At 31.7% G+C, this 25,916-nt stretch overlaps 1 protein-coding gene across 1 annotated transcript; it reads left to right on the top strand.

Moving 5' to 3' along the window:
- The first annotated feature begins 19,756 nt into the window (after nucleotides 1-19,756).
- Nucleotides 19,757-25,691, top strand: LOC149546569 (GDSL esterase/lipase At4g10955-like). The gene is made up of 2 exons (XM_089794000.1): nucleotides 19,757-19,803; nucleotides 24,692-25,691. The coding sequence occupies exons 1-2, from the start codon at nucleotides 19,757-19,759 to the stop codon at nucleotides 25,689-25,691; spliced, it is 1,047 nt and encodes a 348-aa protein (XP_089650126.1).
- Nucleotides 25,692-25,916: the final 225 nt, after the last annotated feature.

The following is a 25,916-nucleotide window of genomic DNA, read 5'->3' as shown; positions in this document are numbered from 1 at the left end:
TTCATGTATCTTAAGAGATGATGTAATCTATTTTATGATGTATATTCTTTCAACCTTTCATACCCAATGACCTATAAAGTGGATGATTGTGCATTCTAATTATTGCCAAGTGGCATTTGGGATAATTGTATATTATTTAAATGGATTCATACTTGAACTTATTCTTTAATGTGGATGTGCTATATATTGCTTTTATTATTGATTAAACTTAAATTTAATTCAAAATCATGGCACCCTTAAGAATTGTAATTTATTTTATGGTATGTGCTTATGTGTGTGTTATTGATTCCATTATATTATTTTTGTTTTTGTTAAGTTAAATTATCTCTCTCAAAAAAAATGGTTAGCAAACTTAGTGAAACTTTAGGTTAATTTCTTTTGGGTTCCCTAGTGGGGCATTACAAGAAGTGCTAGAGGAGTGAAGTATTGCTTTATATAAGGGCTTAAGGAATGGATCTCTAAATAGCGTACAAAGAAAAAAGGCTTAAAGAGGTAAATGCTTGAAGGGGTGGACAAGATACCAAATATGAAGGAGATTGAATGCCAAGAAGATGGAGAATGGAACAAAGATCTATAATCTATTGCTACTGCTACTTCTAGATAAATCCTTTGTACTGAGGCTGACCTAATAGTCATTAGCAAATCCTTTAATAGGGTGACATTCTAATGGAATATTTTTAAGTCCTATAAAAAGGCTCATGCCTAATAGCATGATTGAAATCCTTTAACCAGGTCAGATTTAACGTTGTGCATTGTAACCTTTAACAGGGTTGACTACTCATGAGGCTCACTTCAGAAGAATGAAAATTGGTAACATGTTATTAGTGGTTTCTTCCAAATTTGGGTTCCACATAGAATTCTTGTATCAAATTGTGTGAATGACTCTCCTTTGTTTCATGTTTACATTTCTACAAAGTTATTTTGACCTAGGATAGTAACCTAGTAAGTTATGGAGATAATGACTAATCTAATCAATGCATGCACATACATGTTTGATGAGTACTAAAAAGGTTTATCTGTACATTTGGACCTTGCAGAACTAACTCACCACCCCCTCACCCCCCCAGTTATTCTAAATATTCCAAAAATTGGAATTAGAGCTTTGGTGCTTGTAAGGGGACAGTTTGAAGCTACTAAAGGCTAAAGATCAAGACGTAAAAAAAGGAGGTACCCAAGAATAACAAGGAAAAATTTCTAGCATCACAAATTCTAATGAAGTTGCATCTAGGAGGAATCAGATATTTTTCAATGTCAACTATAACTACTAGATATGTGAATATTCTTCGAGATATGACTGCTCAACAACTGAAAGATAAGAAAGAACACAATCAAGCAATGTTGGAGATTACAACTGTCCTAAGCTATTCTAAATTAAAGGATATCAAAGAGTATTTCTACTAAAAAAATGTGGGATGCACAAAAGAATATCTATGGAGGAGATAAGAATGTGCTAAGAGCCAAATCTAAAAATCTACGAGGAAAGTTTGATGACATGACATTGCAAGAAGGTGAGAATATAGTTCAATATTATACAAGAGTCAATGAAGTTGTTAATGCCATAGAGGATCAAATGGAAAGATTGATGATGAGGCTATAATTAGCAAAGTGTTGAGCACCATGTTGTCTACCTATGCTATTAGAGTCTCCATCATTCAAAAACTAAGATGTACTCATGGTAATGATCTAATCCTTAAAGGATTGGTTGGTAGACTCACTACTTTTGAGATTTCAAATTTTGGTAACTTCAAATAAGAGAATGTTGAATCTACTTTCAAATCTAAAATAACATTGAAAAAGCCTAAGGAAAAGAAAAATAAAAATATCAAACATGTTTCTAGTAACAGTGATACAGATGAAGATGATGTCAATGAGCTTGAAGCATTTTTGGCTAAAATATTTCATGGAGGGAAAGGAAAATAAAAACATAAGTTGTCTATCATATGTTTCAATTGTAATGAGGTTTGTCACAATGTAGCAAGGTGTCTAGAGATAAAGGACAATAGAAGTGGAGACAAGTACAAAGGTAAAAGATATTAGAAAAGAAAAGATTACAAAGACAAAAGAAATAAGGCTTGATACATCATTAAAGAGGAATTCAATGAAGAATTAAATGATCATGATGATGAAGTTGTGTATCTTTCTATGAAGCATGATTTTGATAAAGATGAGGCAACTACACTAGTATCTTGTTAGAAAAGGAATGATCGATGGATCATTTATAGTGGTTGTTCCAATCACATGACTAGAGATAAAAGTAATTTCAAATCCCCTATGCATTATAATGGAAATAGTATTAGATTTGGTAATGATGCACCCTATATGATAAAAGTTAAAGGATTAATAAGACCGGCAAACATGATTATGTGTGACAATTCTTACTATGTCGAAACACTTAATTACAATTTGCTGAGTGTGTCACATTTAAATAGTTAAGGATGTAAGGTTGAATTTGGAAATAGAAAGGCTAAGATTTATGATGTTGATGTTGTACTCAAGTGCTGATCAGACTAGAGGTAATCTATTCTATCTTGATATGAGTGAAGCTACTTGTCTTGTTAAATCTAATGATGTATGGCTATGATACAAAAGGTTATGTCATATTAATCTTGATAATTTTGTTCGTATCAATAAGATGAAGAGAGTTAGAAATTTTCCAAAATTGAAGAAATGGAATAATGTGATTTGCAAACAATGTCAGTTAGGCAAAATGGAAAAGTATAGTTTTAAGAGTAAGACTCATACCTCAAAAGAAATTTTAGAACTAGCTCATATTGGTCTTTGTGGAACAATTAATGTGAAAAGTTACAAACATGAAAAATACTTCATTCTATTTGTTGATGATTATTCTAGAATGATGACAGTTATGTTTTTAACAGTGAAATGTGATGCTTTTCAAATGTTTAAGTTGTAATTGGAAAGAGTTCAAAAGGAAATTGGCAGAACTTTAAAGTATCTAAGATCCAAAAGAGGTGAAGAGTTTACATTAAATAAATTTTAAATTGTGTACAGTGGTAGAGGAATCAAGAGAGAAACTTATACACTTGGGAACCCTCCACAAATGGGATAGTTTAGAGGAGGAACTAATATATGATGGACTATGATAGGATAGTGATGAAGGAAAAGAATGTTTCTTTTTAATACTAGAGAGAAGTTGTTAGTATAGTTGTTTATACCTTGAATAGAGTACAACTAAATAAATGCACTACTATCACACCTTTTAAGGTATTTGTGAGAAAGTGATATATAATGAAGGATGATAGGAATGGTAAACTTGAAGCAAAAATTGAAGAAGGTATATTCCTTGGTTATTCAACTAGAATTAAAGCTTATATGTGTTTAAATACTAACACTAACAAAATTGTGGAAAGTGCAAATGTGAAAGTTGATGAATATGTAGAGATACATGAAGATGAACCAAAGAAAGAACTTGAACATTACAAAATCTTCATGTGCTATTATAAAGGCATGACTAGTGATGATTCTAAAAATCAAGTTGCTAATCAACAAGAATTAGTGACTGTTGAGCCATATCCAATGGTTGTTAAGTTGCATTTAGAAGTTGAGTTGCAATCTGATGCTAAGAAAAAATTACAAGAAAGGGATGTTGAATTACCTAATAGAGATGTATATAATGAACCTACAATTGAATTACATGAAAGACCTATTGTTTAAGAAAGAAGAATAGAACCAAGACTATCAAAGTATGTCATAAGACATCATCCTGCTAAGAAAATTATTGGAGAAAAAGAGCATAAACCAATGACAAGGTATAGATTGTAGAATAATACTTTCTTGTTGAGCATACATGAACCTAGATATATGAAGGATCCATTAGAAAATTAAGACTAGATTAAAGCTATGAATGAAGAGACCGATTAGATTGAGAAGAACAAAACTTGGACACTTGTACCTAGACTAGAGAATAAGAATGTTATTAGAACCAAGTGGGAGTACAGAGCTAAGTTGGATGAGGATGGTGAAGTGGTAAGAAATTAGGCAAGACTAGTTTTCAAAGGTTATTCTCAAGAAGAGGGAATTGATTATGGGGAGACATTTCTTCCTGTTCCAAGATTGGAAAGATTGAGAACTCTGCTTGCCTACTGGCATTCAAAGGTTACAAGGTTTATCAAATGGATGTTAAATCAATATTTTTGAATGGTATACTAGAAGAGAAGGTTTAATTTAATAGTATGAAGGATTTTTTGGTCCTAACAATAAGAACACAGTATGTAAATTGCACAAAGATTTATATGGTTTAAAGCAAGCTTCTAGAGTATGGTATGAAAGATTGCATAATTATCTTGTGAAGATTAGTTTTGAAAAGACTGATGACAACAACAACCTATAATTGAAGACTAAAGGAGGTAAATTAATTTTACTAGCTGAAAAAATTGTTGATGATATCACATTTGGAGGAATAAATGCAGTATGTAAGACATTTGATGATGAAATGATGAAAGAATTTGAGATGTCTATGTTTGGAGAAATTAAATTCTTTCTTGGTTTGCAAGTATATTAGATGAAATATGTTATTTAAATTAATTAGTCTAAGTAAGTAAAGGAAATATTGAAAACTTTTGGTATGGAAGGTTCATGGCTAGTTAGCACTAGTAAGAAATTAGTCTCATGGACTAGTAAGAAGCAAAATTGTATTTCATAGTCTACTATTGAAGTTGAATATGTGGTTGCTATTGTGAATTCTAGAAATTTAGTACCATGGATTAAATAGTTACTCAAAGGTATCAATGATAAAACTACTAAACTTGTGTTAATTTACTATGACAATACAAGTGTTATACACGAAACAAAGAATTGAGAATTGAATATGTGAATGCAAAGGTAAAAATAGCTAATATATTCATAAAATCTTTACCTAAGGATGAACATGAATATCTTAGAGCTAAACTAAGCGTGATACCCCTATCCAAATCTACTTGAGAAGAAAGAGTGATTCCCTGCATCAACCAAGTTGAATGTCATGTTTTACAACTTGATGTAGTGAATCTTATTTTAGGATCTACCTAAAGTAATGAAGGAGATGAAACTAAAATATTATAGTCATAAGAAATGTGATAGAGGGAGAGCCTGAATTGATCATATTTGCATGGATAAGATGACAAGTCTTTGGCATTGTTGTCAAAGAGGGAGAAATGTACTGAAATGGAGAATGTACTTAGAGGGAGAAATGTACTATCAAGGAACATTCTGATAGAGGGGGAGATTTTAGTACAAGGTATAAAGTTTCTTTTTGGTATTATCTTGATAATGGTTTGTCACCAATGCCAAAGAGGGAGATTATTGAGAAGAAGATTGTTAAAGTAAGAGAGATTGTTGAGAAGATTGTTTGAAGTATTAGAACCTAACATGTAATAATCATTATTTTGTTAATGATGCCAAACCTACTACTTGCTAGTAAGAAAACTTCTTTTTGGTCTGAATTCTAATTCAATTGATTGATAAAGAGGATCTGAAAAGAAAGGATAACAAGAGTACCTAGAGAAAGGTTGAGTTATATGGTATATAAAAGGAGCACTAAGACTAGATAAGACCATGATGATATGACACATTACTGATCTAGTTAAGGATAAAGTAAAAGGTTACTTAAACTAAGTTAACAAGAAGAAGATAAGAAAATTGCATCTACCAAGCCTAACCAAGCAAATAGTGGAAGCTGAGTAATCTAGTTCAAGTTGACTAGGAAAGTTAGTCTGAGCCAAACAAAGAAAAACTTAGTTAGTGCTTACTATTAGAAAAATATAATAAGTTTCAAGAATCAAGAAATAATAGTATAAGCTGAGCAAGGAAAACTTAGGTCATGTTGAGCAACCCAATTTTTGTTGAGCATCAGAAGATTATTTTTACCAAGTGACAACAAAAACATTTTAATCAAAGGTTTGAAGAATCTGAGCTGACATAGTTAATTTCTTGAATTTCTTGAAGTGTCTCCAGAAGATATGTATGATGAGATGGTGGCACAAAATTCAATGTAAACCATTTGTAGGTGAATCTAAAGAAGATTGTAAGAGAAGTTTCTAGACGTAACAAAATTGATAAATAGCTAGATTCAATGAATCTTACCTAACCTTGAGATGGACAATTGTCATCAAGCAGAAAAATATCAAAATTCTCTTTATAAGGGGATACCAAGTGAGAAGAAATGGTTATTGAAGCATAGAGAAGTTCTAGAGGAGTGAAGTATTGCTTCATATGAGGGCTTGAGGAATTGATCTACAAATAGCATACTAAAAAAGAAGGCTTAAGGAGTTGAATGCTTGAAGGGGGTGGACAAGCTACCAGAGCTGCAGGAGATTGAATGCCAAGAAAGAGGAGAACTAAACAAATGTTTATAATCTAAAAGTGAGTTTTTCTAGTTATCATATCAAGTCCTACTGATACTTCCTAACCATTGTATCAATCTAGATAAATCCTTTGGACTAATTTTGACCTAACTCTCATTTGTAAATCCTTTAATAGGGTGACATTCTAATGTAATGTTCCAGTGTCCTCTAAGAAGGCTCACTCCAAAAAGGTTGATTGAAATCCCTTAACCAGGTCACATTTAACATTGTGCATTTTAATCTTTTATAGGGTTGGCTCCTCACAAGGATCACTTCAAAAGAGTGAAAATCGGTAGCATGTTACTGGTAATTTTTCCCAAATTGGGTTTCTAGGTAAAATCCTTTTGTGAAATTCTATGAATGATTTTTCTATGTTTTGAATGTTTACATTTCTGCAAAGTTATTTTGACCTAGGACAATAACCTAGAAAGTTATGGAGATAATGGTTTATCTAATCAATGCATGCGCATAAATGTTTGATGAGTTCTAAAATGTTTTATATTTACATTTCGACCTTGGATAACTAATTCACCCTCCTCCCTCTCAATTATTCTAAATATTCCAACACTCACACCTTTTAGTAGGTCACAACTAATGGATCATCTAATACTATTACAATTTATGCCCCATGTTGGGAAGTGTCTTCACCAAAAGAGAAAGAAGTCAAACCTACAATAGTGGGTCCTCCATTAGCTTCAATAATTAAAAAAGAATATGTTACCACATTCATGAGGTAACTGGGTTATCTTGTAAGGGAGTCTTTATCTATACTCATAGCATAAATTGAATAGTTTCTTTATAATGTATCAATTTTCAATCCTTATGGAACTTAGTGAAAATATCTTTCTTGGTCACCTCAAGAGAGGGAAAAAAGGAAATGATTCATGTCATTGTATTTTTGTATTTTTTAGACTATAAAATATTCCTTCTATAATAATTTTAAATTAATGATTATATGTATAGAATGTATATAATAACATAGAATATGTTATTGTTTGAATGGTTATATTGTGATAATGATTATATGTATAGAATATAAAATAACACACAATATTTCTCTTAATATCTATAACATCATATTTTCACAACATTTCATGAATCTTCAAAAAGAAAACATTGCTTAATGATTTAGTTCCATTAAAATATTCACAACTCTTTTTAACAAACATAAAATAAATAATTAAACATAAGCATACAACAAGGATAACAAGAAACTATATCAAGTCCACAATATCTCATGGGCTATGGACACTTTCTAAAAGGTGTCTCTCTCACCCCACCACTACAAGGCCAATGGGGCTTAGTTCCTTCAACACACAAAGGGGTTTTTGACTTGTGTTTGGATTCCAATTGTAACTTGATAGAGAACAATGAAGGAACAGCTCAAGGAAGGACTGATTAGACCATGCTAATTGTGACCACACATTTTACAAGCACATAGAGAGAGAGCATGTGAGTTGTATGATATAATGTTAGGGTCAACATGGAATGAGGACTAACATACCTATGAACTGTCTGACATAATGCATTATGATATATGTGGAGCTAGAGATAACCCACCTATATCATTCATTAGATCACTTGAAAGGAATCACATCTCATTTCCTAGTGTGAATACAAAACCTATAGATAATGGATTTCCCCATTAAGTTTTGAGACTTTCCAATAAGTGTAACATCATTGGAGTAGAAGTGAAAGAACCACATATGTAAAGCTAAATTCAACATTAATTACGAAATATCTTATTGACCTCTTCTAGAATGAGGAAGCACAAACAAGGTCATCGACTATTTGATGAATGTGGCGAGATGATAACATCTCAATGTAATAAAATGTCAAAGACAATATGTGATGTATAGAAGCATACAATAGTCCTCATACATGAGAAGAATTTTAATGTTTTAATGGTTTCCTTTATCTTTCCATGAGCATCCATGTCAAAAATCATAGCAAAACCTCACCAATTGGTTTAGCCCCAAAACAATCAGATTTTGTTCCTAGGGAATCGCAAAGGAATAGGTACAAAATAGAGGGAATAAATGTTGCATTCAAAGGTTTCATTGAGAGGGAATAGATGTGGATATTTGTGCTTATGAAACATGGTTGTGATCTCTTACCAAATAAATTTCTGATGTAGTCATTGCTCGATCCCTTATCCCACCCACAAGCACTTAGGTAGTGTGAAAAATGAGTTTTGCTTTTCACTTTTCCATGTTTATAACTACCAAATTGGAACAAAGGTAAAAATAAAAATGGTTTCATTGAAATTTGGACACCAAACTTAAGTAACACCAAAATCTTGACACTAAATTTTAAGTTTTGTCAAAATTTTGACCTTTTTGGGATCATAAAAAAATTGAATTACAGAAGCCAAAATGGCCTTTGGTCAAAAATGTTCTAAGGTTAGGAAATTTTCTTAGAAGGGAATTTTCTAGAGGCATCATCATTATCTTGGAATACATTATATGTGATAAAAATTGCACTAGGTTTATTGTAACATTCTACCATGCCTTCATAGCTAAACTAGCTTCTTTGAATACACACAACTTAGATACCATAGATGTGGTTTCAAATTCATTATGCAGGGTTTTTATTGGAATTTTTTTAATCTAATCATGGTGATGATATTTTAGTGATTTTCCAAGAATATATTGAGTATGACAAGCAATACAGTAGTTTCATTGATTACCAAATTGTGTTCTTTGAATTCCCAAAGATTAGATACTATAAAATATTTCTCAAATTTAGAGCTTTTTCATGTGGGTTTTTTTAAATTGCATTAAGGCTGATTTGAAAATATAGATATTCCATTTTAAAATATTATTTTAATGGTTTCTTCAATGGAAACTCATGGTTTAGAGGATTGATCAATGCCAAAATTCATAGGTCAAGGGGTTTATGAATGCCAAAACTCTTAGGTTAGAGGGTTTATCTATTGAATCTATCCATGGAACATTTTAGAAAATTTTTGTCTCCATTACCATTGGTTAGCTCAAACAACAAAATTGAACCCTAGTCATAGGAACATATAACCAAGAGTAATGAAGAATAACAAAAATCAAGCTATCAAATACCAAAATGAGCTATCAAAAGCCAAAACATAGAGGTTTATGGAGCCCATACCTATTTTCACATGTAAAATAAAATAGAAGAATGCAAGTAAACTGTGATATAACTTAGCAAGTGTATAAAGGAAAATATATCACAAATTTGGGATTCACGTCTCCAAACTTTGGCTCACCTCCTGTGCGTGCAAAGAAAGACCTTCAAACCTCCTACTATCAATCCCAAATAGTCAATTAGCTTGAGAAGTTCTCCTATGTTTTTATTTTGTTTGTTTATGATCCTAATAAGGTCAAAATTTTGACCCCAAAATAAAATGAGCTCAAAATTTTGAACTTATCAGGCTCATAAACAAAAATAAAATTGAGCTGGAAAAGTCAAAAAGGCCTTAGGTTGAAATTCATGGTAAAAAATAAACATAAAATGTGCTAGTGACATTACACAAGAATACAATACACACACACACACACACACACACACACACACACACACACACACACAACACACACAATGGGTAACTAGGTCCATTATGAGGAAAATCATGATAATTCAGCCTTGAAGAATTTTATGAGAATATTAAATCAATATATTTCCAGCCTATAACAAAGAAGTTACCAATAAGATACTAGCCCAAATAAAATAAAACTAACAAAGTAGAACTAAAAATTAATAATAGGTATTGTGTGGAATATTTACATATAAATTAAAAAAATTCAAATTCTTAGAATGGTGCTCAATATATTAATCTAATAGAAATCATTACATTCATCATCATTCCAAAAAAAAATCCATCTATCTATTCCATTTCATTTAGAACATTTTGAGATAACAAGAAAAAAAAATCATGTAATAGTTCTACAAAAGATATTTGTCAAAACTCATATTATATCATAGACACATGTTTTTATATACATAAAGAATATGAAGAGTTCAAATAATTTTCTTATAAGTCCCTACTATTAGGTAGAAGACTATATTTTTGGAAAACACTTTCACTATTAGTTGGAGTCTTTGGAATATGTGCAAAGTGCAAAATATTTCACCTATTCTATAGTTTTGAACAATTATTTCTATTAAACTAAATTTTGAACTTTTTATTTATGAGAAATTTTAACAATATTAAGAAAAGAAAAATCAAAGCATGGGCATTTAGAATAATAGACATGATATTCTCTTGTCAAATAAGAAAAAATAGGAAAGGGGAAAATAAAGTATGGTAGTGGCAGCTGAGAGAATAATAGATGTGTCATTCTCTATGTCCACATGTTCCTAGCCTCACTCCAACATGTGACAACATTCTCCTTGAATTATTAAAAATATTCACTTCCAAATTTTTCCAATTTGATAAAATGTTTCTTACAAGGTTTTGTTATGCAAAGAATTGTTGAATTAAAAAATTTAAGAACAGAGAGTAGCTTTAGATTTCAAGGAGAAAAGTTTGTTTTATACTTGGAAGAATAATGAAGAAGCTTCATAGCATTTCTCCTCTACTTATTCCTAACTAGTTGATGAGTCCTATGATGTTTTAGTAGTCTTTCTCTGATCATTGCAATTTCATCAAGCTCAAAATTTCAAAGTTTAGTTATATTTTGTGATTAATTTTGGCTTTAATTGCAACTTTTGTGGAAGATTTAAAAAGTTATCATTTGCTCATTTGATTGAGGAAGTTTCATCAAAATTAGCAACCTTCTCAATTAGGTACCAATATGTCAATGTTTTCTTTTTGTGTATCAAAGTTTTCTCTTCAATAGTGTCCCATAAAATGAAAGGTCTTAAATCTTTACTATAATTGTGGTATCAAAATCCATGCTATTTGAGTAATAACAAATGAGGTATAAGAAATTAGGTACAAGTTTCATTGTTCCTTGGGGAAAATTTTGGTAGATGAGGACTTCCTAATGCTAGGTCAAATAAACTTTCCCCTTTTGGAGGATTCACTTGGAATTTTCTTTAAATTATCTACTCCTCAGCTCCATAACCTAGAAATTAATACCAATGAAGTCTTCCTTAAACAATGATTTCTAAGGGTTTTGTGCCTGCATGGCTAGAAATTAATACTAGTGAAGTCTTTATATGCATTGTTAAATTTTGTGGTTCTCTTGGCTTGTATGACAACAATTGGCCTATAGGACTACCAATTCATGTGGACAGAGACACTTGAAAATTAGAAATCAAGAAGAATATTTTTCATTCATGTATTTACATAAAACTGTATAGGTACATATATAGTTGTGTGCCAAATACATAAAGCTATAGGAAAGTAAAAGGTTACAAGAAAAAGGAAGAATCAATTTAGGAAAGAATAGTTTAGGAAAGAATCAGTTCAATATTAAAAACAATCCAATATTGCAACAGTCCCCCTCAAGTTGGTGCATAGATATCCCACATACCCAACTTGCCAAAAAACTTTGAGAATACTTGACTTGAAACTACTTTGGTAAGAATATTGGCTAGCTGATCTTCTAATCAAATCTTAGGTAGCTCTACAATCTTCTCATCCAACTTATCCTTAATAAAGAATCTATGTACCTTCACATGGTTTGTACAATCATGTTGAATTGGATTATGGGAAATATCACATGTTGCTTTATTGTCATAATATAGTTGAATTGGTTGCCTAGGAAGACAACCCAAATATCTCAAGAGAAATCTTAGCCACAATGCTTCACATACTCCAAGTGCCATACTTCTAAATTCTGCCTCTATGCTTGATCATGCAACAAAAATCTATTTTTTTCTTCTCCATCTAACAAGATTACCTCCTACCAAGGTGAAATAACCTGAAGTAGAACACATGTCATCTATTGCTCTAGCCTAGTCAACATTAGTATATGCATCCACACTTTGATAATCCTCATTTTTAGTGAATAAAATTCCTTTTCTAGGAGCAAATTTTAGATACCTCAAAATGGACATAACTACATTCATATGTTGCTCTCCAGGATTATGCCTAAATTGGCTAATAATACTTAATGCATAGGCAAGGTTTGGCCTTATGTGTGCTAAGTACATCAATCTTCCTATGAGTCTCTAGAATTTTCCTTTGTCAAATGGTACCTAATTAGACTCAATACATAACTTCAATCCTTCTTCCACAAGTGTGTTAGTAGGTTGACATGCTGACATAGTAGTTTCCTATTACAGGTCTAAGGCATACTTTCTTTGAGACAAAAAAATCCCTTTATCAGATTAAGTCACTTTGATCCCAAGGAAATATTTCAACGGACTCAGGGCTTTCATTTCAAATTCTCTAAAGTAATCTTGTAGAGCCTTCCTTTCTTCAGGATCATTTTCTATAACTATCATGTCATCCACATACACAATAAGTGTAGTGATATTACCCTATTGATTCTTTATGAATAAAGTATGGTTTGAATTGCTCTGTAGGTAACTAAAGGCTTTCATTGACTTTGTGAATCTTTCAAACCATACCCTTGGAGATTGTCTCAACCCATATAGTGACTTCTTTAATCTACACACCTTTAGACTATGTATTTCTGGTATCATGTAGCTAGGTGGGAGTTCCATGTAGACTTCTTTGGACAACTCTCCATGTAGAAAGGTGTTCTTCACATCAAACTATTGTAATGACCAACCCAAGTTCACAACTAGAGACAACAAGAATCATATTGTATTAATTTTAGCTATAGGTGCAATTGTCTTTATATAATCAATCACATAGCTTTGGGTGTACCCTTTTGCTACCAGTCTCACCTTAAAGCATTCAATTATACCATCTACTTTGTACTTAACATTATAAACCCACCGACATCCAACTGCTTTCTTTCTTGGTGGATGGTCAAGAAGTTCATAGGTATAATTTTCCTATATTGATTTCATCTCCTCATTCATAACAACTTTCCACCTTGGACTAGCTAAGGCTTCTTGCAAATTGTTAGGAATAGATACAATAGATAATTGATTTACAAATGACTGATTTGATTCTGACAAAAAATGGTTAGACACATAATGACTCATAGGATATTTAACTTTACTAGAAAGTTTGGGTTCATATGTGGATTTAGGGATACCTCTAGTGAGACATTGAGGTAGCTATTTTCTAGATGGTTCAAGAAAATCCTTGGTAAGCGATTGGTGTGGTGTGAGGGACTTAGATGGAGGTGCACTGATAACTTTAGTTTTTGGGTGTTCATCACTACTTTGATCCAAAGTTTCACCTACTTCTTGATTAACAGTTTCAGAAAGTTTCCCTTCTTCAAAGATGTCCAAGCTACCCACATCTTCAAAGGTGTTATCTACATCTTCAGAAAATTTCCAAGCTACCTACATCTTTACAGATGCGAACATCCACATCTCCAGAGATGTGATCATCATAGTCTAGAGTCTGAATTTCCTTTTGGTACTCCCCCTGAAGTTTAGGCTTAGAGAAAAAATACATTGAGTCTTCATGAAAAACTACATCCAATGTAATAAACATTTGTCAGGTTGGAGGATGATAGTATCAGTACCCCTTTTGATAAGCAACATATCCTAGAAAGACACATTGCAACACTCAAGGAGATAACTTGTTGCACTAATGTTGATGGAGGTGTACAAAATTTGCACAACTAGAGAAGCACCCAAAACCTCCAAAAAGTGACATTTTTTTCTCTCAGCTACCCCATTCTGCTAAGGTTTATTGGGACAAGTAGTTTGATGAATAGTTATGTATGCTTCTAGATACTGCTAAAGTTTAGAACCCAAATATTTGCCTCCATTGTCACTACAAAGAACTTGAACTTGTGCATTATACTGAGTACAAATAATGTTATAACATTTTTGAAATAAAAAGTTCACATTATTTTTAGATGTTATTAAGCATACCCAAGTCATCCTAGTACAATCATCAATAAAAGTAACAAACTAATGTGATTCACCCAAGGTAGTGACATTGGACGGATCCCAAACATCAGAACGTATGATCATAAATGGAACTGGACTTTTATTCAAAGTTAATGGAAAAGAAGCACGATGGCTTTTTGCAATTCAAAAACTTCACACTAGAAGCTAGAAACATCAAATTTTTTAAATAAACTAGGAAATAATTTCTTCAAGTAACCAAAGGAAGCATGTCCCAGGCATCGATGCCATAACTAGATTTCAAATTTCTGCTTGTCCCCCTCAGAGATCACTAGAGCTTGACGTAGCTTCTCCATACTATTTGACACCAAGTCCAAGTAATATAGCTTGTCACACCTAACACCACAACCAATCATTTTCCTCGTTCGACGTCCTTAAACACACAAAAATTAGGACAAAAAATTACAACACAAAGTAAAGTAGTGGTGATTTGGGAAATTGATAACAAATTGTAATCCAAAGATGGAACCACTAAAATAGAATCTAGATTGAAAGTATCAGTGAGAGGTAAGGATCCTTCTCCAATAACTAGGGCTGAAGAGCCATTCATAGTGGAAACATTTTTTTGTGAGGATAGTTTAAGGGATGAGACCTATCTAGAATCAAATGTCATATGATATGTAGCACTGAAATCAATTATCTATGCACTATTAGAAAATAGTGTAGACATATTTAAAGACTTACCATCATTACCTGCTGCTACTAATGCCAAGATCTATCTACAACATTATCCTCTATCTTTGTTTCAACAAAAAATGCACTAGAGGCCTTCTTGCAATTCTTCTTCTATGAATTGCAACTATGATCCCACCATTCTGTAAACTCAAAAAGTTCAAAATAGTGACTTTTGGTATGACCAATTTGATTGCAATGGGTGCATTTGTTGGTGGATTTATCGGCACCATTAGTTATCTTAGCCAAGTTTCGAGAGGCCCATTCTGATTAGATCAATTTTGAGTCACCATGCTTGAAGCTTCAGTCTTTTTTGGTTCTCTAATCATTGTTCCGTATCAAACAGATTTATGATAGACCAATACATAACATGCTTCTAATTCAGGAATAGGATTCTTTCTCAAAATTTCACCATAGACTTGTTTGAAGTCACCATATAATCGAACAAGAAAACATGCACCCTTTTTCACTAAACTAATTTTTAGTAAGATTCAACATCATTCTCACTTTCCATGATCACTTTATCATAATGATCCAACTCACTAAAAATCTTGGTTAATTCTACATAATACATAGAGAGTGTTCAGCCATTCTATTTGGCAGAGAAAGCCCTCGACAAACACCTATAATTCATCTGCTCCATCACTAAAAAAAAATCAGAAAGAGCTTTCCAAATATCTTGAGCAATGGGTAAGCGAATGTATTGCTTCATAATTTTTGGGGACATAGATATCAATGGCCATCTTTTGACCTTTTGATTGTCTGCATACCACTTCTCATATCCATCATCCTTCTTGATAGATGGTTGCAAGTTACTACAAATGAAAGAGATTTTCTCCTTCTCAACAATATGCATCAAATGGAATCCCTGCCTTGAATGATGAACCTTTGGATTGAATAATAATGGGAGCAGATTTGCTCTCAAATGATTTTCTCTCAAATACTTCCAAATCTAAATTGGCCATGGTTCAATGAAGGGATACAAATATTTCAAGCTTCAAAGCTCTGATACCAACTTGAAAATAAAAAATCAAGAAGAATATTTTTCATTCATGTATTTGTAACATAAAACTGTATAGATAAATATATAGTTGTGTACCAAATACATAAAGCTACAAGAAAGGAAACAACTATAGGAAAAAAGAAAGAGTCAATTTAGGAAAGAATAGTTTAGGAAAGAATCAGTTCAATATTAGAAATAATCCAATATTGCAATAGAGACTTCCAATGTAGCACTATTCAAATAAAAAAATATATGATTCTTGTAATACTTCATTGGTGAATAGTCCTTGTAGAAGAAGAGAAAGAGCACAAATGCAAAATGCATATAGTGCTTTTTCTTAAAGTATTCAAGGTCTCTATTGGCACTGTTCTGGCTCATTATTTTTTTCCTAGTTCATCTTTTGATTTTGTCACCACTAATTTTTTATTATTGTTGATTCCTATTGTAATATTTTTAATGCTTATGGTACTGGTTTTCATACCAGGCAATGTACAAATAGGGTAATATCATTTATATGATATAATTTCCATCAATAAGAAAATATGCAATGCCTCTTAAATATGAGCTTTTACTAAACATGCTTACTACAAATGATATGTTGTGGGTACACTTTTTTTTCCATTCCATTCCATTGTAATACAGCATAAATTTCTTTATCCATTAGAAATCAAAATGATTCATTTTCTTTAAATTAGATATCTTCTTTGAATAAGTATTTTTTTAAGCATCAAAATTAAAGAGGCAGATAAAAAATCAAAGCAAATATAAACTATTTCTTAATTTTTTTGTATCTAGTTTGAATTGTACACAAAATATAGTAATATTTAGTACAGATGAAAAAATATTTGCAATAGTTTATTTATGTTTATAGCTATGTATTTTGGTACTCTCTACATTAGAGGCAAACTTGACTCTAAAAATGAAATGTGTCATCTTACTTTTGATTTATGTTTTTGAAATAAAGGCAGCCAAAACAAGGGGGCTAGCCCATTACAAACTAGCTGGATGACTAGTAGCAGATAACCATTAGAACAAAACTAACCCCTTATGCTCTTTTTTTAAAAAAAAAACTAGAAGTTTATGCTATAATTATTACAGTAACTACAAGCTTTAAACAAAGTGTCTGTTAACAAGCAAAAAATGTTTATACTAAAATTATAAAGATAACTATAGGCTTTAAACAAAATTCCTATTAATCAACATTAGTCACTTAACAAAAAAAAGGCTAGACAGCCTTATAACTAAAAAAGTTTATAAACTAGCAGATTAATAGCATGCAAAAAAAGAAGGGGGGGGAGCCCTTAAAATATCTTTACCTCCTTCTTCCCCAGGAGGACGTTCACCTAGTCTTCCACCAAGAAGTCATAAAGTAGCTTGGAGTCTTCCCTAGGCAGGTCCCCTTCAACATCCCTCAACAGGCATAGAGTGGTAGCCACTGCATGAGTGACTTTAACCACAAACTTGGTTAACAGTCCCATTCATTCATTTAGCACCTGAATTCTCTCCCACAGCTCATTACTAGCCTTATCTGAAACACTTGGATGTTTGTCCCTACTAGCCTATGTATCTTGCACAACAAGGGGGTTAGTGGCCTTTTTAGAACCTGCCTTAATAGGGGAGGAGATCATAATCAAGGAAGGAATCATGTCCACCATTTCAGGAAATTGATCCTTAGTTAGGTCCACACACTCAGGCACAACCATCATTGAGACATGCGACACCTCCTTATTCTCCTTTCCATTACCCAAGATTGACCTAGAAGAATCAAAAATATCTTCTTCAACCCCATTCGTACCTCCCTTCCCAAAGTTAATAGTTTTCTCCTTCATTCTTCTTTTGTGGTAGCTTGAATCCTCAAAATCTGATTCCTCATCTACAAGGCTCCCTCCCTTAACTTCCTCTTAACCTAAGACTTAGCCAACCTCCTCGACCTCCTCCTTCCCCTTCTCTCCTCATATTTCGACTCCATTTTCATTTTCTCCTTGTATTTTTCTTTTTGCCCCCTGGGGGAGGGATTAACTGGGGACCTACTAGGAAAGGACTGAGGGGTGGGGGCTCTAGGACTAGTAATCCTAAGGGGGACCATTTGGGGCCTAGGGTTCAGGTGAACAAGAATATCAACTTCCACAATCCTAAGGGAGACCAAGGCAAGGTGAAATTGGTATAGGCTAAAAATTAGACCATGGTGAAGAATAGTAAAATTAACCCCCCTTCTCGTTTTATCTTTGACATCCACAATAGAATCTTTAAGATCATGCAGTAGGAAGAAGGGAATTGAAAGAAAATCACGGTGTCTGAAATGATTAAGAAGAGGAAAATTGTAGTACTAGCAAACTCCATACCTTCCTACTAGGGTAAGATATTTTGTCAAAATCAGACAAACCTCATTCCATTGGTCAGGTAGCTTCTCCCTCAAGAAATCCCCTCTATGCCGAACTGATTCCTTACCATCCTCAAAGAAGCATTGCAGACTAGTTTCATCAATCACCTGTGTCACCTTCTGTCACTTTTGATTTATGCTGATCTCCTTAGTCAATTTTTTTAAAAATGCAACTAAAATACTCTACGATAAAATAAACAAAATGAGTCTTACACATCACAATATGTATTGTTCACAAAGAAAAAGGAAATTTGTAGCATCATGGGTGTTACTAGTCTTTCACAAAATCTCCCTCCATGACTCTAAGAAAGTAGGAGCACCCATCCAAATCATCATCCATATTCACATGAATTTCATATTCACTTTCATCACTATCATTTCCCATGACAAATTATAAGCTCCAAGAACACTTGTCTGAAACATAAATGGGATAGCTTATAACCTTTGGGGTTAATTGAAACACAATTTAAAAGCAATCTTCTAAGGACAAGACAAAATAAATCGTGTGTCTTTCTAGAAATGCTCATGTGATTGATTATCTGGTACCCCAAAATTGATTTCTAGATGCACTTTCAAATACTAATTTTCATGAAAGCACTCACTTAGATGTGGAAATAGATAAATACTTGTCAATCTAGAGATATAGCTGGCAGCGTCTATGAAGACCTCTTTAGGGATGCCTAGAATAAATTTTCCACATAATTCATTTAAAATAGTAGTTTCATGTCATCTCATCAAACAATCTTTTTGGCATCATTCCGTCTGCGTTTGACAGGCTGTTGTTCCTCGATATAGTAAACATCTCAAATAATAAGCTCAGTGGATGCACACCCAAGTCATGGTTGAAGTTATGGAATTCATCCTCAAGCTCATTCAATGGCAATCCAGATCTATGTGTAGTAAAGAATGAAAACAGTTAATGTAACTGTCGGGGCAACATTCCTATCTCAAACAAGGAAATCAAACATCTCAGCATGGTTTATATAGTCCTCGATATCATCAGATCAGTCGTGTTTACTTCTTTGTTAGTAGTTGACATTTATATCTTTGTAGGCATTTGTGCCCCAATACCAGGCCCTCATCTGGAGTTTTCCCCTAGAATTACCCTCAAAGCTATAGCAATATTTGTAGGCCACCTAATATCTAGGCAAAAAATATATACTAGGGAAAGGGGGCAGACGGGTTGTGGATAGAGTACAGCTGCCTTCCGGTTAACAATTCACCCTGAAAACAATACAATTAATGTCTGAAATGAAAGAGGATGCCAGCATGAGAAGGGAGGTCCAAAGTACTAGAAGAATCCATCACAGAAATTTGGTTAAATGGTTAGATTTCTGGAAAGTAGACGATCAGGGATATTATCCTCTATGAATTCTTACCCAAAATAGTTTTGCTAGCAACCAATGGTTGAACAAATTTTGCGATTGGCTTTTGAAAATCATGGCAATGGGAGACTTTGGTGCTTTCTTCCCAGCTGCTACATGTGAGTATGCACCAGTGGTTGAAAAGCTATGGAGAGACCCGACTATTCAAGCTACATTTTCCTCCTGTGAGGTGCCAGCTTATTAGGTTGAATTCCAAAGGCTTGAATGAAGGCTGCAAGTGGCTAGAAACCTTTGAGGATGCAAGGGCTTTAATATTCTGTGTTAGCATTGGTGATTATGACCAGTTGTAGGCTGAAGATAATGGCCCACTCAGAAACAAGATGATCTCGAGAAAATATTTGTTTGAGAATGTCGTAAAACACCATTGCTTCAAGAATAAGAATACACCTTGTGTGTTGTTACTCAACAAATTTAATGTTTTTGAAGAGAAAATCAACATAGCTCCTCTTACAATGTGTGATTGTTTTAAGGATTTCAGTCATGTCAAGGCACATCATAACAATTCCTCACTAGATAATCATGCATACTATTACATTGCAATAAAATTTAAAGAATTATATGCATCAATTAACAACCGCAAGTTGTTTGTATCACAAGTCAAAGTACGAGATTATGATACAGTAGATGAAGCTTTCAATCCTATACATGAAGTTATGAAATGAGATGAAGAATAAGATGACTGCTATAATTGTGATGAGTCATTATTTACTGATACAACTTCATACTCCCCAAATATAAGACAAGAGGTCTGATTCTTTTCAAAGAATGGTGTATTTATCATTGGTCTCTTGCAGTTGAGAGGAGAATCTAAGGAATCCAAATATGTGATCTGCAGCAGGCATGGCTTATTCTATTTATAATCAAACTCATCATAAAAATGTATATAATAGCATTAAAGACTGATACAATATTAATGAGTATGCTACGGAAAGGTCACTGGGCCGCTGCATTTTTTTTTTTGTTGCATTCTAGAGACTTCTTGATCTGTGCCAATTTTAGGTACTAGAAGATTATTTATTTATTTTCTAACAAATTTGTGCATTAAAACTATAAACCACAAGTTTAGGGTATTCTATGCACTAGCTAAATATCCTATGATTTGCTCAAGTTCTCCATAGTTAAACTTGGTATTTGGAAATTGCATATGACAAATGACATTGAAAATACTTTCAATGTAGAATAAAAACTTTAATAAATTGCAGCATTATCCTAGATCTTTAAGCTAATTTGACATTTCAAAGTGTTGCATCAAAACACATTAATAAAAAAATTGTTCAAATCACACTTAATTGTTTTAACAGAACTGGAATGAATTCAGCATTTTATCTTTATAAGAAGTTATGATCGAATGACTTTTCTAGATCAAAAGTACAAAACAATGACTAAAGTAATAAAGGGAGAGCTAAGCAAGTTATGGTTTGGGGTTTACTTTTCAGTCCTTATATCATTATATCAGCTTTGTAGATGTGATTTCTTTAATCATTCTCCTTTAAGAAAATCATCTTAGAAAGTTGTCTTGAGATTTAAATATGGTATTTGCTCATTCTTATATATGTATTGTTTTTATATATGTATTGTTGTTTCTAGCAGGAAGGATGGCTTTAAACTGCATTCAAGAGTTTCTTCCAAAGGCATACAAGGAGGTAACTATTCATAAGATAATGGTTTTGTATTTCTCGAAACGACTTTGTATTTCTTGAAAACATTTTAAGTGTTTGTTGAAATGATTTTAAGTGCTTGGAAATTGTATGAATATTAGTGTCATGGTTCATATTATATCAGTCATGTAATCCTTAGTTGTTTAGGTTACGCATTCCTAAAATTTTCACGAATGTAACCAAGCCATTGTGTATTTGCCTTTCTTGGCTTGTGCTAATTAAGAAGTCTAATGTTGATTAATATATCTTCCACATAAACTATGTTGGAACTCTGTAACTACCAAAACATTTCAAAATCTATCACTCCAACAAAGCATCATAAACAGTAAGTTGACCATAAAATCCCAAGCCTAAGTGAGATACTTAATTACGCGAATGAAACTAAAAATATGCAATGAACTTGTAATCATTTTGAAGACTACTAATCATTAAAATATTGACTTATTGATTTTCAAACAAGTTGGGAATCTTTTAATTCAGCAATTCACCCTAAGTTCTTTATTAGTGCCTACCTTATATAAGGCAGGGAACTAATGTTCCCCATAGATCCCAGTATTTTTTTATGTCAAAAACTTATACAAAGCTAAGATTCTAAGAAAATTATTTTTTAATTTATTTTCATCTTTCTAATTTTTGAATTCTCATTGCCCCCACCAATTTTGTGGGGATAGATCCTATTTTCTGAAATGAAAAAAGATAAAAATAGAAGTCATCAATAATAATAAATGAATAAATTTTGTCAGGTTGTTTGACAGGGAATTTTTTTTTAATTAAATAATCTATGAAATTCACTCAAACTTATTTTTGGTTCAAGGAATCCAAATCCTTTTTTACACCTTCAAAGACCACCACTATTGTTGACAAATTAAATGAATAATGTGAAATTATTATGAAGTACATGCAAAGAGTGAGTTGTTATTAATATATATGTATATTCTATTAATTTTCCTCCTACATTTTCTTGATATTATTTATATTATTTCAACAAATTTTAAAATAATAATTCCTCCTCATTAAGAAAATAGGGAACAAGATATAAGTGATTATACATGCAAGGTATGAGTTTAATAAATGGAAATTAAATGGAAACTCAAATGATTTTGAATAATATTTTTAATTTTAAATCTAAGATAAGTATCCTATAATTCTAGAACACCATGGTATATCTATTCTATGACAAAATTTATTGTAGTAAAATTTCATTATTTGTTTAAGAGTTGAAACTAGTTGTACTATCTTGATCATACCTATAGAGCATCAAACCTTTGCATGCAACACAATAATAGATAATATCATTATGTAAATTTATTTATAGATAGAACTTATAACATTGATTATATAAACTTATTTTTTTGAATATATTTAGTTTTGAAATTTTACGTTTATGTATTTTTTATTTATTTTTTCATTAGTTTATATTTTTATTTTCAAAAAATATATCAATTAATTTGACACTATATTATTCAACATTCAATATCAAAACTTAAAATTAAATAAATTGATTTTTAAATATTTCTAGAGTTGTACAATTACAATTTGACCTTGTTTAAACTTTAACAGATGCTTAGTGTTCTTTTCAATACATATTTCAAAAAAATTAATGAAACTAATGTTTCCACCATATACCTTTTATTTACTCTATTCCATATAATATATTATTTGTTTTATGTTTCTAAGCCTCCATTTCAAATTTTAATTTAAACTTTTCTTTTCAACTTCATTGCCAAAAGGTCGGGAGCCCAGCTCATGAAGAGCTCTTTTTTTAATTCTTTTTTGTTTGTTTGAAAAACACCGCCCATCATGAGTTTTCTATAGCTTACTCTATAATTCATGTGTAGATTTAGGAGATTTTTTATTGGAGCAATTTATTAACAACTACCACATACTGGCTTAGTACTTGCTATATATGTTTTATTGTATATATATGATAAATAAATTATAAAATGAAAATAATAATATATTCACAATAATAATATAAAATAATATTTCCTAAACAATTATGTAATATAAGCAATATTTTTTTTTAAATATTTTTAATTGAAGGGAAAAAATTATATTATAAGAAAATAAAAGATAAAAACATAATAAACTATTATTAAATATTAGTGAATCACATTATCTTAATAAAAAAACAAGTCGGGTCAATATAAGAGGTAAATGAGTTCACCCAATCAAATTTTAGAAAATATTAATATGCAAAGTACTAGTTTCATAAAGAAATTTAAAGAATGATTAATTCAGACAAAAAAAAAAATTAAAAAAGTATCACAGTAGTACATATTATAAAGAATAAAGAATTAATAATTAGGAATAAAGGTTATTTTTCACATGCAATATTTATTGTTAGTCATTTCGAATAATGTATGTATAGTTGTTTTAATATATAGTTGTATTGAAGTTTACTTACTATTTTTATGTTTAAATCAGTGAGTTTACATCTTCTATTTAATGTATATTATTTTTATCTTCTTAATAAGTTGTTTGAATTCTATAATATAAAAAATATTTCCATTCCTTATGAGTATTTTTTTGTATTTATCATCTTTTCTTCTATTTGACTCTGACATTATCATCTTTTGTTTTAATCAACTCTCTGTTTATGGAGCCGAGCATAGGAATTTTAGAAAGAAAGAAGGAAAAAATTTACATTGATGAGGAATTCAAGGCGTCCAAAGATTGAATAAAGACACGCACATTAACACATTATCTTTAACTTTCTTGGATCCTTTGATAAGTTTGTTGATTCCTTTGTTCCTTTGTGCTTAACTAAATTATAATTTTGATAGTAATTATGTGTAAAAATTAATCATCTTCAATATTTATTGATATTTTTAATAAAATTATAATATGGATGTTTACTTTATATCATCTTATTGTATTTGTTAATTTATTATTAAAATTGTTTATATTAGTAAATTAAAGTTAGTTATTCTCTATATTAATAATACTCAATTTTCACAATCAATTTGAATACAAATTCGTTTTTAGATTTGATTGTGAGAAGATAGAAAGATATGATAATGGACCCCACTCAAATTCAGAAACCATTTTGTATTATTTATATTATTTTTTAATTCATTTTCACTAAATTATACATGTAAATTATTTAACAAAATATAATATAAATTGCCACATTTTAATTTATGAAAAAGATGTCTAAAACAATAATACAGAATAATTACTCTACTTGAATGATTTTGTATAAAACAAAATCAACAACTTTTCTAACATGCTTTATTATTCTATCTAGCCGACCGAATGGCTGCGATTAGCTTTTTATTTATTATTATTAAAATAAAATATAGCTGTTTTATAATTTCAAAATAAAACAGGAGTGTGTGCAGGGAGGATCCAGTGCACAGGAGATGTATTGCTGCAGGCATAGTGAAAATTGTTTACCTGCTTGAAACAAATCCAAATCAGGCCAGTGAACTATGTTGCTTGCTTCAATTTGACGTGAAGGAAACAATAGTTGATAACCATGACAAATCTATAAATGGAGCTGTTTTGCAATGGAGTGGGAAACTCCATTGCAAATCCAACTTGATGCTTGATTTGAAGGTAGCCACTGCACACTTTGAATCCCTTGGCAGAGTTGATAATGGTTTACAATTCTTGAAAGAATGTCTTAAGAGGAATGGACACAAAAATGTTTGGATAGCAGGGCATTCTTTGGGAGCTGCGATTGCACTAGCTATTTCAAGAAAATTGGAGAGGAATGAACGACATGACCTTGAAGCACATTTTTTCAATCCTCCATTCGTTTCTCCTGCATTCCCTCAGTTGAAAGCTTTTGAAAGGATCGCAAAGATTTTAGTTGATACAAGTAAACATCCTCCTTCCTTTCACTGCAATCAATTGGAAGAAATTAACAAATTTATTCAAGGTACCTCTGAAGCTTTGACTATTGAGATGGGGTTGAAAGACGAGAGAAAATTGCTTGATTTGTGCAATGATCTCCTTAGCTATAGTGATTCGGTTCCAAATTTATATGTGAAGGAAAAGGATCCCATTTGTCTCACTTACCTTCACTATTTTAAGGTGTGGAAGGGTATATATGAGCAGAAAAGTCACTTGGTTCATGAAAGCATGAAAGCAAAGGTGATTACGGTAGCTAGACATTTTTTCAGTCATCATCACGGTATTCGTCAGTGGTGGTCTAAGAATCTTCAGGTTCAGAGCATTGAATACATTCCTCCAGATGAAATCACTCGATGCAATTTTAATATTCTTCAAAAGAGTGTATTTCTCCATGTTATAAATACAACACAAGATGATAAAGATGGAGATGACACAAGTCATTCGAGTGACATCACAAACAGTGCGGCCTAATTTGGATAACAAATGGAAGCTTACAGGTTAAGAGTTGTAACCGGTCCAAATGAGTAGCATTTCTAATAATGATGGTTCGAATTTATGGAACAATAATTTGTATAATAATTTGCATATTTGTTTAATAATGTAAGATATTATGTTTTAAAAAATTGCCATGCTATAATTCTTAATTTTAATATGTGGTTAAAAATAAGGTAAAATGTCAAAAGTAAGAATATATAT

Source organism: Cupressus sempervirens, chromosome 7, assembly GCF_028749045.1.
Source record: "Cupressus sempervirens isolate cs-2001-9-10 chromosome 7, ASM2874904v1, whole genome shotgun sequence".
In the NCBI taxonomy this organism is placed as follows: Eukaryota; Viridiplantae; Streptophyta; class Pinopsida; order Cupressales; family Cupressaceae; genus Cupressus; species Cupressus sempervirens.
The sequence above is the reverse complement of the archived record's forward strand: the minus strand, read 5'-3'. Positions and strand labels throughout refer to the sequence as shown.

Bases quoted from the DNA above. Each gene is read 5' to 3' on its own strand.
- LOC149546569 (XM_089794000.1), top strand. From the start codon at position 19,757: ATGGCAATGGGAGACTTTGGTGCTTTCTTCCCAGCTGCTACATGTGA. The intron at 19,804-24,691 runs GTATGCACCAGT...AAAATAAAACAG, and splicing joins TTCCCAGCTGCTACATGTGA to GAGTGTGTGCAGGGAGGATC.